This window comes from Schistocerca serialis, chromosome 1 (assembly GCF_023864345.2).
Source record: "Schistocerca serialis cubense isolate TAMUIC-IGC-003099 chromosome 1, iqSchSeri2.2, whole genome shotgun sequence".
Classification (NCBI taxonomy): domain Eukaryota; kingdom Metazoa; phylum Arthropoda; class Insecta; order Orthoptera; family Acrididae; genus Schistocerca; species Schistocerca serialis.
Window position 1 is genome coordinate 18,330,612 of NC_064638.1, and position 15,770 is coordinate 18,346,381.

The 15,770-nt window shown below is 39.4% G+C and overlaps 1 protein-coding gene across 2 annotated transcripts in view; it reads left to right on the plus strand.

The window, feature by feature from the left end:
• The first annotated feature begins 2,230 nt into the window (after positions 1-2,230).
• LOC126460590 (kanadaptin) overlaps positions 2,231-15,770 on the plus strand; it is a 289,123-nt gene continuing 275,583 nt past the window's right edge. For both annotated transcript variants that reach the window (XM_050095926.1, XM_050095927.1), the window contains exon 1: positions 2,231-3,244. In XM_050095926.1, coding sequence (XP_049951883.1) covers positions 2,408-3,244 — 837 coding nt within the window. In that variant the 5' untranslated portion in view covers positions 2,231-2,407. The remainder of the gene's footprint in view (positions 3,245-15,770) is intronic.

A 15,770-nucleotide genomic window follows, 5' to 3' on the forward strand; every position in this document is an offset into this window, starting at 1 on the left:
CTTTGTTGGAACAGCTGCAAGTTGGGTAATTTATAGCTTGCAAATAATATGAAAACTAGTACATAAGACACATTTTTCCAGGTATCACATGAATTTAAAGTTGTTGAGATTAACTGCATGTCTCCTGCTGCATCACAATTCCTTTCATAGTCTAATAGGAAAGATGCTGTTTGAGTCCCCTTCTCCAATGTTATATGTAAGGTGTATGTCTCTTTGTTATGAAGTTACAGTGGATGGTTGTATAAACTTGACAATAAGCGCTATGAAAAAATTATATCTCTCACCTTTAAGGGAACTCATTTCATTTTTGGATATAGATGTCAAAGAAAACAAAGTTACATGCAAAGTGGAAGAGTTTTATAGTTTTATTTTCTTGCAATAGTAAACAGCCATAGTCCCCCAGACAGGTGTTTTATTTTCTTACAATAGTGAACAGCCGTAGTCCCACAGACCTCCAGTCAAAAGGATGGACATACAATAACAGAATAAGGGTATATTGTCACATTTGTGCACCCAATCTGTCTCTTGTATTACTTTACACTGCAAAGACATTCAGCAGTGACATACAACAATACATTAAGAAGAATGGTTGTAACTATTTTCAGATCATACCTGTATACAGTTCTGACCTACGGGTCAACCACAGCTATTTTAGTAACAATTTTTCAATGAATACGCATGGCTTTTATTTACCAATTCCCTGTAGTGATGAATGTGAATGGTATGTGTAAGTAGCTTTATTATTTTATTCTTTACAAATAAATAGAGTGAGTTCGGATGTTATTCTTTCCACCTAAGACTGGTATGTAAACACTTAAGTAAAAAATCAAGGTTTGGTTGTAGGATGTGAAGTCTGCCAGTATGCAAAACTGTAACCGGCGGACCTCACATCCTACAATTTTAACTGCAAACAGAGTAAACAAGTGAAGTTGCAAATCCAAATGAAGAAAATCAAGCTGAGATTCAACTGTCTACACAACCCACCCCTCCCTGGACTTTGAAGTTCATCCCATTGACATTTGTTTGTTACTGAGTCATCTTTAAGGGCAGGTAAGAGATACTAATGCCAAATGCTTTTCATTATTATCTATATTTAATACTACGACTAAAGAGTTACAGTACACAAACTGAGGCCTGTACCGTTTTCCTGAGCAAAGTTATGATTTTTTTTACATCACAAATTTAAAGCACAGCATGCAAAAATCTTTTCCGACATTTTTCATGAAAAATCTGAATGACGTATCGTAATTTTTATACATTATATCACCTTAGTAGTACCGACATGCTAGATGCATACAACTGTAGGTCAACTCATTACTGAGTAACAGTTCTCTGAAAATCCGGTAATTGGTGTCCGACTGAGTACACACATTTTTCAAACCTGAATTTATCAAAAATGGTTGGTTAGGATAATGCTATTTGACAGTTGAGACAAGTAGGTATCCATGCATCATGGTTAGGATAATGCTATTTGACAGTTGAGACATGTAGGTATCCATGCACCAAACTGACACAAATCTGAGATGGTTGCCTTTATCATCCGCTATAAGATTACACGGAATGACATACGTATATCGTCAAAACATAACATACCACCTGTGGTATGCAGACGTGCAGCTTTTCTTAATAAAATCGTGACATTAAATGACCTGTTCTGAGATGCGCAGTCAAATTTGCAGTGTATGTCATATCATATTGCGGGCCTACATAAATGCATCACTACATGCAATGCACCACAATAAATCGGAAGTAACTGTATTAAAATGTAGTTCACACTGGATTGAGAAGCAGGGACTCATTCCCATTTCTACGTAATGTGTACTGAAATAATTCATTTTATTAATTTTTTTTCGTTGATGGTATGTCTACGCAAACGACACCAACTTTCTATAAAAGTTCTGGTGGTAGAGAAATCTGACAATTTCCACTGCACCTTATAGCATTGTTTTGAACGGCAATTGCTGAATAAACAAAGCAATGAGAAGATAAATCGGAAACAATTTTTTGAACAGCTTGCCAAACGCCCCAAAAACACTCGAGCTTAGAGATTATAACGCCGAATCACATCGTTTTCACTCTAGATTTGAAATAGTTCATTATGTTATTCGGCACTCGGCAGGAATTACATACATTCAGTCATAAACTCATTCAGTTTTGACAGGGATTACTGGAAATAACTTAAAATCTTTGACCATGCACTTTCTTTGTGACCGAAAAGTTTTGGATTATTTGTTTGCGAGAGTGAATTGTTTGGATATGACAATTGAGGTGCTGGTGGATTGTGTAGATGTTATTGTTTGTTTCTGGTGACAGTGAAAAAAAATAGATCTTTTATGATGAATCCCTGAATTAAGGTGGCTCTGAGTGTTGTTCAGTTTTTTCTTTTACTGCGCGCAAGTGGACAGCTATGGATGAGTTTTTGAAAGAAGAATCCACAAACATATCGCTCTCGGAGCATGGAAATTACGATATTTGCCAAGAAATTAGGGCTGGAAGAAAAGAAGGAGAAGACGGGAAAGAAGATGAAAGCAATATAAGTCTAGCAAAGGACTGTACATCATTAGGAAATAAGAAAGACATAAATGGAACTGAAGAGAATAGGTCAGTATTAAGGGTAAACTCTGCGTCTGAAGCAAATCCAAGTGATATGGAAGGGTGTAATGGGATGAAATTTGTCGGGCAAGAAAACAAATCTGACTGCTTTAAAAAACCAGTTCTGGTAGTAGGTCCACGAAGGGGTAGAACTGTGGGGAAAGTGAAGAACTTTCATCCAAATGAATCTGCAAAAGGCGCGAGTGCTTCTCCTGATGAGAATGAAGAGCAGCTCGATTGTGCACCAGACTTGAATGTTTCAGTCAAAGGGACGGCAGATTCCGAGAGCACGAAACTTCTATCATTAGCACCAGCCCAGAAGTTGAAAGAGAAGTCTGTACCACTCCCCTACAAAGAACCAACCTGGAGTGGTATACCGGAAGCAGATTATGGCTTTGAAGTTCTAAAAGATGGAAGGATTATAGAAAGAATTGAACTATCTTGCAAGCCATTCTATGTTATTGGCCGCTTGTCGACATGTGACATACAAATGGCTCACCCAACAATATCGCGATATCATGCGATTGTACAGTATCGTAAGGATGGAGATGATCAGAACTCTGCCGGATTTTACGTGTATGATTTGGGTAGCACACACGGCACTTTTCTAAACAAGTACAAAATTAAACCAAATATTCACGTGAGGATTCAGGTAAGCCGAATGAACTGATTTTGTCTTATTTCACTATCAAAAGTTCTCCTACCTGTTATTGTGCTAAATTGTGTATATGAGTCTAACAAGCAGGCCACTAACAGCAATTTCTTATATGTAAAAATGGAGTGCTGAAAGTATGATTTCACAACAGACTCAGGATATCAGAGTGATACAGTTTTTTTCCCTCCTCCTGCCACTTGTTGTTTTATGGATTTTTTTTTTCAATTTTTTAAAAAATCATTTCTTCACTGTAGTTTAAATTATTTCAGACAAAATATCTGGAGCTGTTTTCAGTGATTGAAATTTCATAAAGCATTTAATTAAAGTATGCTCCAATCAAAGTTTATTTTTTCTTGCAGCTATTCATCTGCTTTGAGAACAAATATTTCAGTCTAGTAATAAGAACTCAATTCATGATATTGTCAGAATGATAAGTTTATTGCTTAATGCATTAGTTCAATAGCAAGTGTGTGAAATATAGAACAATGACTTACATCTACATCTATATTCTGCAAATCACTATGAGGTGCACGGCAGAGGGTATGTCTCATTGTACCAGTTATTAGGATTTCTTCCTTTCCATTCACATACGTAGCACAGAAATAATGTTTGTTAGAATGCCTCTATGAGTGCACTAATTATTATAACCTTATCCTCATGGTCCCTGTGTGAGCAATACATAAGGGGTTCTATATCCCTAGAGCAATCATTTAAAGCCAGTTCTTGAAAATTGGTTAATAGACTTTCTCGGGATAGTTTACATCTCTCTTCAAGAGTCTGCTATTTCAGTTCTTTCATTATCTGTGTGACACTCTTCCATGGGTTAAACAAACTGTGAACATTTGTGCTGCCCTTCTCTCTGTATACATTCAATATCCCCTGTTACTCCTATCTGGTACAGGTCCCATACACATGAGCAGTATCCTAGGAAGGGTTGCACGAGAGATTTGTAAGCAATGTCTTTTGTAGACTGATTGTGCTTCCTCAGTATTCTACCAATAACCCAAATCTACCACCTGCTATACCAATGACTGAACTTATGTAATCATTTCATTTCATATACCTGCATTTCATTTCCCTATGTATGAGTTGGCCGATTCCAGCAGTACCTCATTGACATTGTAGTCATAGGGTACTACGTATTTTTGTTTTGTGAAATGCAAAATTTTAAATTTCTGAACATTTAGAGTAAGTTGCCAATCTCTGCACCTTGTTGAAATCTTATCGGACTGAATATTTATACAGCTTCTCTCAGATAGCACTTCATTATAAATAACTGCATCATCTGCAAAAATCCTGATTTTATTATTAATATTGTCTGCAAGGTCATTAATATACAATATGAACAACAAGAGTCCCAACACACTTCCCTGGGGCACACTCCAACCTACTTCTACATGTGATGATGACTCTCCATCCAAGATAACATGCTACATCATCTTTACCAAAAAGTCCTCAATCCAGACACAAATTTCACTTGATACCCCATATGTTCGTACTTTTGAGAATAAGTGTAATTGTGGTGCTGAGCCAAATGCTTTTCTGAAATCAAGAAACACTGCATTTGGGTCATTCCATGTCTATTCAACCAAATTGAGAAAATATTCTCAAGTTCCCCTGCCAATTAGTTCCAGAATTATGACTTGTGAAAGAAGGTGGTGTGAACCGGAAATTGCAACCTGAATCTGGCAATCTATCTTCAGACCCAACTTCAGGTATTAATAATTTTGGAACTATTCTGCACAGTCTAGTGAATTTTTTGGAACCCAAACATCCACTAAGAGAACACACTCTATGAATCAAAACACCAACAACATATTTCTGAGGGAAAATAAAAAATTCCAAGATGTGATTAAAAAAATGTAGTTCGTTAAAAGGTACATATTGTAGGTGCCCTCTATACCAAATATAATTCACTCAAAAAGTATATATATATATATATATATATATATATATATATATATATATATATATATTTTTTTTTTTTTTTTTTTTTTTTTTTTTTTTTTTTTTAAAAGCCTAATGTGGCTAAACACACACAGAACTCATCTTGCCCACATCAGTCACACAAACAGGGTTACATCCACACGGAAATACAAACATTTGAAAAATTACCTGAAAAACTTGAATTTTCTAAGTGTGGTAGCACAAAAGGGACAAGTGATATCCAAGCCAAATTTCAAACACTGCTGCATAAGTAGATCATAATATAATATGTGGCAAAATTTCAGCTTGTTATTGCAAGGCATTTGTGTACAATAAAAGTTGACAGAGATGTATTTGGCTACGTTTCTTTTAACACGATTTAGCAAGTAATAGTGATGATACAGACAGCTTGTTTCTGATAAAGCTGCAGCAATTGTTGGGAACCATTAGGCTACAGAAAGTTAAACAGTGGTAGTTTTCAGGGACAGAATGAATCATTGTTAGGCAGGAACAACAAAGGAAACAAGCAACAATCACAGATTACTCATGTTTTTAAGGTTCTAGTTCAGAGTGGTCAGTACTGTTGTGGCAAGTCAGTATGGAGGCAGAAGAGTGTACTAGTGGTGCTTTTGTTCAAACAAGTTGCAGTATTGGTAGAGCACAAGCATCTGAATGCCATAAAACAACATATGGAACATAATGTGGCATTCGCTTTGTACTGTATGATCTTGATGATTCGGACCAAGATTTGTTGCTATGGAGATCTGGGATACACCCTGGGGGCACAAGAAGTACAGTTCCAGGAAACTTTAGTGTTTGTTATCATCATATGAAAGTGTTTGTGGATAAGTATCCTTTCCTACAAAGAAGTTGTTTTGATCCATTTCGGATTCATAAGAAGACAGAGAAATTGATATAAAATCAGTATTGAAAGTGAATCAGTGCATGGGACTTAACATGAAACCAGGCCAAACTTATGTTCCAGGTGTATTACACTGCTAAAAAATGAAGAATATTCTGATAATTCACATGACAGTGACGAAGAGTATCGGCCACCTACAACCACAGTGGATGAGCAATTAAATACTTCAATGACAGCTCTTGCTTTGTCTCTCATGAAGACACACAAAGTTGGGAAAAGAGATAGGCCCAGCTATGGTTGAAGAAAACTACAAGAAGCTCAAATGGAATTAAAACACAAAATACCTGACACACTAATGGTGGAAGAGGAAGAACTATCTGCGCCAAAGCAACAGAAATCATGCCAGAAATGCTCTGATTTGGAGAAAATTGTGCATGATTTGAAAGAAAAATGTGCCATATCCACACGCCAGAAAAAAAGTAGCTATTCTTACCCTTGCACCTTCCAGCTGGTCTATTGACTACACTGCAAAGGAATTCAGTGTTTCTACATATGTGGTGAAGCAAGCTAGGAAAATAAAAGCAACCCAAGGAGTGCTCCCACAACTTCAGCAGGTTCAGGGTAAGCAATTGAGTTCAGAAATAAAGGTGCTAGTGTCGGAGTTTTATGAAAATAATGACAATAACCGAATAACGTCTGGAAAAAAGGCTATGTAACGGTGAAAATGGGAAATGTACATGTACAGATGCAAAAAAGATTGTTGCTATGCAACATTTCAGAACAATATGTAGAATTCAAGGAAAAGTATCCCAATACCAAAGTAGGTTTATCATCTTTTTTCAATCTTTGCCCAAAATGGGTTGTGCCTGTAAGTGCGAGGGGCACACTCAATGTTTGTGTATGTGAGACCCATCAAAATGCTAAGATGATGTTTGCTGCTACAAAGGATTCTGGTCTGGATTACAAAGGTGCAGTGGAGCTGCTAGTGTGTGACATCAGTTCCTACCAGTGCATGATACACAGGTGTGAAAAGTGTCCTGGTAAGGCAAATCTTGCAGAACACATGAACATCTACATCCATACTCCGCAAGCCACCTGAAGATGTGTGGCGGAGGGTACCTTGAGTACCTCTATCGGTTCTCCCTTCTATTCCAGTCTCGTATTGTTCGCGGAAAGAAGGATTGTCGGTATGCCTCTGTGTGTGCTCTAATCTCTCTGATTTTATCCTCATGTTCTCTTGGTGAGATATACGTAGGAGGGAGCAATATACTGCTTGACTCCTCGATGGAGGTGTGTTCTCGAAACTTCAACAAAAGCCCATACCGAGCTACTGAGCGTCTCTCCTGCAGAGTCTTCCACTGGAGTTTATCTATCATCTCCGTAATGCTTTCGCGATTACTAGATGATCCTGTAACGAAGCGCGCTGCTCTCCGTTGGATCTTCTCTATCTCTTCCTCAACCCCATCTAGCACGGATCCCACACCGCTGAGCAGCATTCAAGCAGTGGGCGAACAAGCGTGCTGTAACTTACTTCCTTTGTTTTCAGATTGCATTTCCTTAGGATTCTTCCAATGAATCTCAGTCTGGCATCTGCTTTATCGACAGTCAACTTTATATGATCATTCCATTTTCTCTCTCTCTATTCGTTTAGTCGGTTCCGACTCTTCGTGACCCCATGAATCAAATCACGCCACTTGCTCTTACTTTGTTCATTAAACGACTGTGGGGAACTGTATCGAACGCCTTGCAGAAGTCAAGAAACACGGCTTGAATGCTGCTCAGCGGTGTGGGATCCGTGCTAGATGGGGTTGATGGAAGAGATAGAGAAGATCCAACGGAGAGCAGCGCGCTTCGTTACAGGATCATTTAGTAATCGCGAAAGCGTTATGGAGATGATAGATAAACTCCAGTGGAAGACTCTGCAGGAGAGATGCTCAGTAGCTCGGTACGGGCTTTTGTTGAAGTTTCGAGAACATACCGCCACCGAGGAGTCAAGCAGTATATTGCTCCCTCCTACGTATATCTCATGAAGAGACCATTTTAAATCACTGCTAATGCGTACTCCCAGATAATTTATGGAATTAACTGCTTCCAGTTGCTGACCTGCTATATTGTAGTTAAACGATATGGGATCTTTCTTTCTATGTATTCGCAGCACGTTACACTTGTCTACATTGAGATTCAATTGCCATTCCCTGCACCATGTGTCAATTTGCTGCAGATCCTCCTGCATTTCAGTACAGTTTTCCATTGTTACAACCTCTTGATATACCACAGCATCATCCGCAAAAAGCCTCAGTGAACTTCCGATGTCATCCACAAGGTCATTTATGTGTATTGTGAATAGCAATGGTCCTACGACACTCCCCTGCGGCACACCTGAAGTCACTCTTACGTCGGAAGACTTCTCTCCATTGAGAATGACATGCTGCGTTCTGTTATCTAGGAACTCTTCAATCCAATCACACAATTGGTCTGATGGTCTATATGCTCTTACTTTGTTCATTAAACGACTGTGGGGAACTGTATCGAACGCCTTGCGGAAGCCGAGAAACACGTCATCTACCTAGGAACCCGTGTCTATGGCCCTCTGAGTCTCGTGGACGAATAACGCGAGCTGAGTTTCACACAATCGTCTTTTTCGAAACCCATGCTGATTCCTACAGAGTAGATTTCTAGTTTCCAGGAAAGTCATTATACTCAAACATAATACGTGTTCCAAAATTCTACAACTGATCGACGTTAGAGATATAGGTGTATAGTTCTGTACATCTGTTCGACGTCCCTTCTTGAAAACAGGGATGACCTGTGCCCTTTTCCAATCTTTTGGAACGCTACGCTCTTCTAGAGACCTACGGTACACCGCTGCAAGAAGGGGGGCAAGTTCCTTCGCGTACTCTGTGTAAAATCGAACTGGTATCCCATCAGGTCCAGCGGCCTTTCTTCTTTTGAGAGATTTTAATTGTTTCTCTATCCCTCTGTTGTCTATTTCGGTATCTACCATTTCGCCATCTGTGCGACAATCTAGAGAAGGAACTACAGTGCAGTCTTCCTCTGTGAAACACATTTGGAAAAAGACATTTAGTATTTTGGCCTTTAGTCTGTCATCCTCTGTTTCAGTACCATTTTGGTCACAGAGTGTCTGGACATTTTGTTTTGATCCACCTACTGCTTTGACATAAGGCCAAAATTTCTTAGGATTTTCTGCCAAGTCAGTACATAGAACTTTACTTTCGAATTCATTGAACACCTCTTGCATGGCCCTCCTCACATTACATTTCGCTTCGCGTAATTTTTGTCTGTCTGCAAGGCATTGGCTATGTTTATGTTTGCTGTGAAGTTCCCTTTGCTTCTGCAGCAGTTTTCTAACTCGTTGTTGTACCATGGTGGCTGTTTTCCATCTCTTACGATCTTGCTTGGCACATACTCATCTAACGCATATTGTACGATGGTTTGTCCACTGATCCTCAACACTATCTGTACTTAAAACAAAACTTTTGTGTTGAGCCATATGGTGAACTCCTTATGGATGATGATGAACTTGTTTCTTATAAATAATGGACACACATGGATCGCACAAGTCTTGAAACAAAGCAAAGTACAGTGGAAGATTTTGTTGCAATGTGTTGTCAAAAAATGGACAAACGGACCATACACAGCTTCACAGCAACAGCACAATCGGCTTATCTCCAGTTTTGTAAGGATAATTTGAAACAAGATGAAATTATAGTAATACTAGACTTTTCTGAAAATTATGCATTTATAGTTCAAGATGCCATCCAAGGATATCATTGAGACAGCAGTCAAACATTTCCCCAGCCATTTGCGATTTACTATAGAGGTGAATCAGGTGATGTGTCTATCATGAACCTGTGCGGTTTTAGTGATTGTTTAATTCATGATGTCATTGCAGTTCATGCCCACATTCGCACTGTCATGGCATATGTGAAAAACAAGCTGCCTCACGTACATTTTGCGAAATGCTTCAGTGATGTAGCAGCTAGTCAGTACAGAAGCTGTAAAAATCTCAAAAATTTATGCACACATTACCACTATTTTCAGATTCATGCAGAATGGAATTTTTTCACAAGAAGTCATGGTAAAAATGTATGTGATGGTATCGGTGCTACCATTAAGCACATGGCATCACGAGCTAGTCTGCAGCACCCTACAGAAGGTCACATTCTAACACCTCTTCAATTATTTGCCTGGGTACAGAAAAATATCTCTGGCATACAATCATTCTACGTTTCGAAAGAGGAGGTGAAATCAGTCGAAGAGTTGCTAAAAAGCAGACTAGAACACGTTAAAACTGTAGCAGGCACAAGGAGCCATCATCACTTCTCTCCAGAGGACTCTGACAATGTGCAGATGAGCAGACTGTCCGGTTATAACTAAAGGTTCGTGCACATGTGTCTTCACAGTGTGTGTGACTCAGGATTCAGAAGCAAAAGCAGCAACATACAACCAGGTTGCTATGTCATTGCTGTTTATGATGACAAAAGGTACTTAGGCTGTGTTGCAGAGTGCTGTGAAGCAGAAGGTGATGTATTTGTGAACTTCATGGCACCAGCAGGACCAGCAAGATCATTTCATTGGCCACATTTGGCAGACAGGTGTTGGATTCCTTTTGTACACATTCTTATGACAGTTCCAGTTCCTACCACAGTATCAGGAAGACAGTACAATTTGCCACTCAATGTACGGAGTACAGTAGCTAAAGTGTGGGAGAACTTCTGTTCGAAGCACGATCGACTGGTTTTTAGCAGTTAAGGTGCAGTAAACATTAATGATAGGTTGTGTTAATTTGTCTATATGTTGTTGCTTAGTGGTTAAACAGTTGTGGGAGAGGAGACGAAGAGGCAGAACAGTTTACGATATGTTTTTACAAAATTATGTTGTGGAACAATGGCCACATCACCAAATACATCTGTCAACTTGCATTGTACACAAATGTCTTGCAATAACATTCTGAAATTTTGAGATTGGCCTATATAGCATTATGGTCTACTTATGCAGTGTGTGAAATTTGGCTTGGATACCACTTGTCCCTTTTGTGCTACCACAATTCGAAAATCCATGTTTTTCAGGTAATTTTTCAAATTTTTGTATTTTTGTGTGCATGTAACTCAGTTTTTGTGAATGATATGGGCATGATGAGTTCTGTGTGTGTTTAGGCCACATTAAGCTTACCACAAAAAAAAAAAAAAAAAAAAAAAAAAAAAAAAAAAAAAAAAAAAAAAAAAAAATACCCTTTTTGAGTGAATTATATTTGGCATAGAGGGCACTTACAATATGTACCTTTTAACGTATTACATTTTTTTAATCACAGTTTGGAATTTTTTATTTTCCCTCAGAAATATGTTGTTGGTGTTTTGATTCATGGAGTGTGTTCTCTAAATGGATGTTACTGGGTTGTAAAAATGTCACTGGACTGTGCGGAATAGTTCCAAAGTTATTAAGACCTGAAGTTGGGTCTGAAGATAGATTGCCAGATGCGGGTTGAAATTTCCGGATCACGCCACCTTCTTTCACAAGTCATGATTCTGGAAGTAATTGGCAGGGGAAACTAATACTTTGTACACGAGTGTTCCAACATGGTAGAATTAGTGTACTGACTTTCAGTCAAATCCGAGACTATGAGCTGGAGCCCGTGGTTGAACTGACATGGAATGGCCCATTTATGTAGTTGCCTTGATCCAAAGCTTTCAGTATGTCATGTGAGAAAAGTGTGAGTTGGGTAGCACTTGATTGATGTTCTTGAAAATGATGCTTGTTGGCATTGAGGAGGTCACTCTGCTCAAGATGCCTCATTATGTTTGAGGTCAGAATATGTTCTAAGATTCTACAACTAGAGATGGGCAAAACTGTTCTTTTCAGAGACTGGATCAGAACTGTTCACTCCCTGAAATGAATTAGCTCTTTTTCATGACTCACCACTCATTTACAATAGAAAATAAATGGAAGGCACATTGTCCTTTAAACTTGGTTTATTCCAGTACTACACCTGTATTTTGATCTTATTTGATCCTATTTTTAAGAAACACAGATAATGAGAAAGAATTTTGTATTGTTTATTGAAATTTCCACAATATGACAAAGTTTTTGATTATTGATTTATTTTGCACTATCGTGGTTTTTTGGGTGATCGGAAAATGTTGTAACTTGAGATTTACATTAACAATATATTTGGCTATAATGTATTAAAATTTCATTAACCTCATACAAATTCATCGCAAGCCATATATTTTTAAAGTGAACGTTTCCTTCCGAAGACGCCTAAAATCGCAAAATCCGTACCAGAATAAGAAAAAAAAATATAAATTTGACTGTAAAACGAAAGTGCTGCATATAGCCTTACGCAGAATAAAACAAGGAAAATATTGGTGTATCACATTTTGCGATACGTTTATCGGTTCGCTCGTAATTAAAGCGTAAACTCGAGTGTCCATAATAAAAATCCTATAGTAAGAGGAGTCATCAGGAACCTCATCTAATCAGTTTAAACAAATAAAAATAAAATAAAAACAATTGATGTATACATAACATAATAATGTAATATACATAGCGGTATTACTACGAAGAACAATATCCAGTAGGGACGAACTCCGATGCAGAGGCGCTGAGTCGAGCGGGTCGAGCCGCGAGCTGTATTACTGCGTGAGCTGAGACCGCAGAGACCAGAGTGACACCTGAATCGCTTTGCTCAACGCTCTGGCTAGAGTCGAGACGGTGGGGTGAGCGTTGACCGGGCGAGTTCCGAGGGTGGGGGGAGCGGTGAACTCACCCGCTCCGAAACAAATCGTCCGTTCCCTTGCGAGCAGGTTGTTGCAAGTAGTTCCTATGTTATCCGCTAGGTGGCTCTCTCTCCTGTTGCTCGCATCAACTACCCAGAGGGCAGGACATGCGACTGAAACGATCGCCGACAGAGTGCGATGCGAAGTTAAGCTGTGCCAGACACTGCGCGCGGCAGACGACGCACATGGACGGCACGGCATATGTGAAACACAAAATCCAATGGGGCACTGCACAATGCAGGCAGCCAAGGTAGAAGCAGGGCAGAGGCCGGCGCTGGCTGTGTTGTGTGGCGTGCACTGTGCTCTGACTAGCAGAGGCGCTGCTGATATGCTCCGTCTCTCTCTCTCTCTCTCTCTCTCTCTCTCTCTGCCGTGGGAAACGTTTGGAGCTACCGTTCTTTTTTTCTGAATCACTGATTGTTCACTCCTTTGAAAGATTCAACTCTATGAATTAGTTCAAGAGCGCATCCCCCATCTCTATCTACAACAAATCAATGGCAAGGATATTAAATAATAGTCTTGTGGATCAATTATACTACCCTTTTTGTAGATTAGTGTGACCTTTGCTTTTCTCCAAGGACTGGCACAATTTTTTGTTTGAGGGACCTGTGATAATTATAGTTAGAAGAGGGGCTAACTCAGCCACAAATTCATTCCATCAGGCCCTGGAGCTTTGTTCAGTATTAACAATTTCAGCTGTTTCTCGACACCACTGACACTAATACTTATATTATATTCGTCTTTTCAATGGTACGAGTATTAAATTGGAGCAATTCTCCTGAATTTTCCTTTGTAAAGGAACATTTGAAAACGGAATTAAGCATTTCAGCTTTTACTTTGCTATCCTCAGTTTCAGTTCCTCTCTCATTTGCTAGGGACTGGACAAAAGCTTTTGTTCCATTAACAGCCTTTACATATAACCAGAATTTCTTTCTATTTTGTGAAATGTCATTTCATAATATTCTCCTACACTAGTCATTGAAAGTGTCGTGCGTTGCTCTCTTGACAGCCAAATGTGTTCCATTCAGTATCTCTGTATCTATACCTCTGTGCTTTGTTTTACACCTGTTTTGTAGTGGACTGTTTCCTTGGAAGTTTCTTTATAATGACTGTATACCATGGAAGTTCCCTCCCATTATGAACTGTTCTACTGGGTACATATCTGTCCAGTGCATGGTCAACTACTCTTTTAAACTTGAGCTGGAATTCTTCTACATGCTTCTAACCTGTGCTGAAAGTTTCAAGTTCCTCATTGAGATATGACATTACTGATTTTTTATCTAGTTTACTGAATGTATGTATCTTTCTGCTTGTCTTAGTTGTCCTTTGTACTGTGGTAATCATTGTTGCCACAACCACATCGTGGTCAGTGATACCAGTTTCAATGTGGATATCCTCAAGAGGTCAGGCCTATTTGTTGCCATTAGATCAAATATATCTCCGTCATGAGTAGCGTTCCTGGTAATTTTCAGAGAAGAGGTTTAGTAAAGTTTCTCAGGATGTCTTATCACGTCTGCCACTGACAAAAATGTAATTTTCCCAGTTAATTGTTGGATGGTTAAAGTTTCCACCGATGCTTACAATATGATTGGGGAACTTAGATACAAGTGAACTGAGGTTTTCTCTGAAGTTTTCAGTTACATCAGGAGATGAGTCTAGTGGGCGATAGAAGGATTCAGTTATCATTTTTTATCCACCCCTGATACCGAGTCTTGCCCAAGCTATCTCGCATGCAGCTTCATTTTCTGTCTCAATGAGTGTGAGGTTTTTGTTTACTATGAAAATACAACACTCCTATTTTTCATTTACCTATCGTTGCGATATACACATAAATTTTCTCCAAAAATCCCACTGATATGGATTTCACATTTCAATCACAGTTTCTGTACCAAGTATTATTTGAGCTTCACTGGTTTCCACGAACAGTACAAACTCTGGCACTTTGTTGCGAATGCTTCAGTAGTTTACCATTAGGATTTTAATACTCTTGCCTGTGGGAGGAATTTCTTTCGATCTCACACTAATACTTGGGGGTTTCCTGCAGCTATCATTACCTGGATCGGATAGAGTGTTACCTAACATAAAAGACCCTTGTGTGTACCCCACACACAGCCAGCTATGATGTTTAGTGCACACCTGACCTATTTAGGGGGCCCTACAGTTCCCAATCCTGTGGCACAAGTCCAGGAAGTCACAGCCTAGCTTGTCGAGTTTTCGAAATCTCTTGTGCAGTCTTTCCACTCGACTCAGAACTGAAGGGTCACGATCGGTTGGGGGGACAATGCTGCAAATTGTGAACTTCATTGAAACCCCACATACAAGGCTGGTCTTCTCAACCTTCTCTGCGAGTCGCTGGAATGGCCCGAGAATCCTTTCAGAGCCCGGATGACAGGCATCATTTTTTTCCTAACATGTGCCACAATCTGCAGTTGGTTGCACCCTGCTCCCTCAATGGCTGTTGGAATAGCCTCTTCAACATGTTGAATTAGACCCCCAGGCATATACACTAAGTACACCCTCCTTTCCTGTCCATTGCTGCCATTTACCTAAGGGGTACCATCATTCACCGTGCATTTGGACTGCCAACGGTTAATAGACTCCTACTCTTTTGTGTTTGCCACCTCCTGACACTGGACAAAACAGGTTTCCCCACAACATGTGAAGCGAGTCCCAGTGAGTGCCACCAGGTCACTTTCAGTTTTAGTTCCAGTCAAAAACAGTACTTCAAACTCGTTGGTTACAGGGATCAGTAAAACACCCTGAGTCCTCCCCAGTCCCCATCCTTCCTGTACAGAACACCGAGATCTACCATTGACATGCCACTTGCAGTCAAGTGGATGGGTAATACCAGATCCTGTACTTTCTGCTGAGGAGACAGGATCCAAAGGAGAGGATAGTACTTGAGTTATCTCTGGTACAGGTATCACAAATACATGAT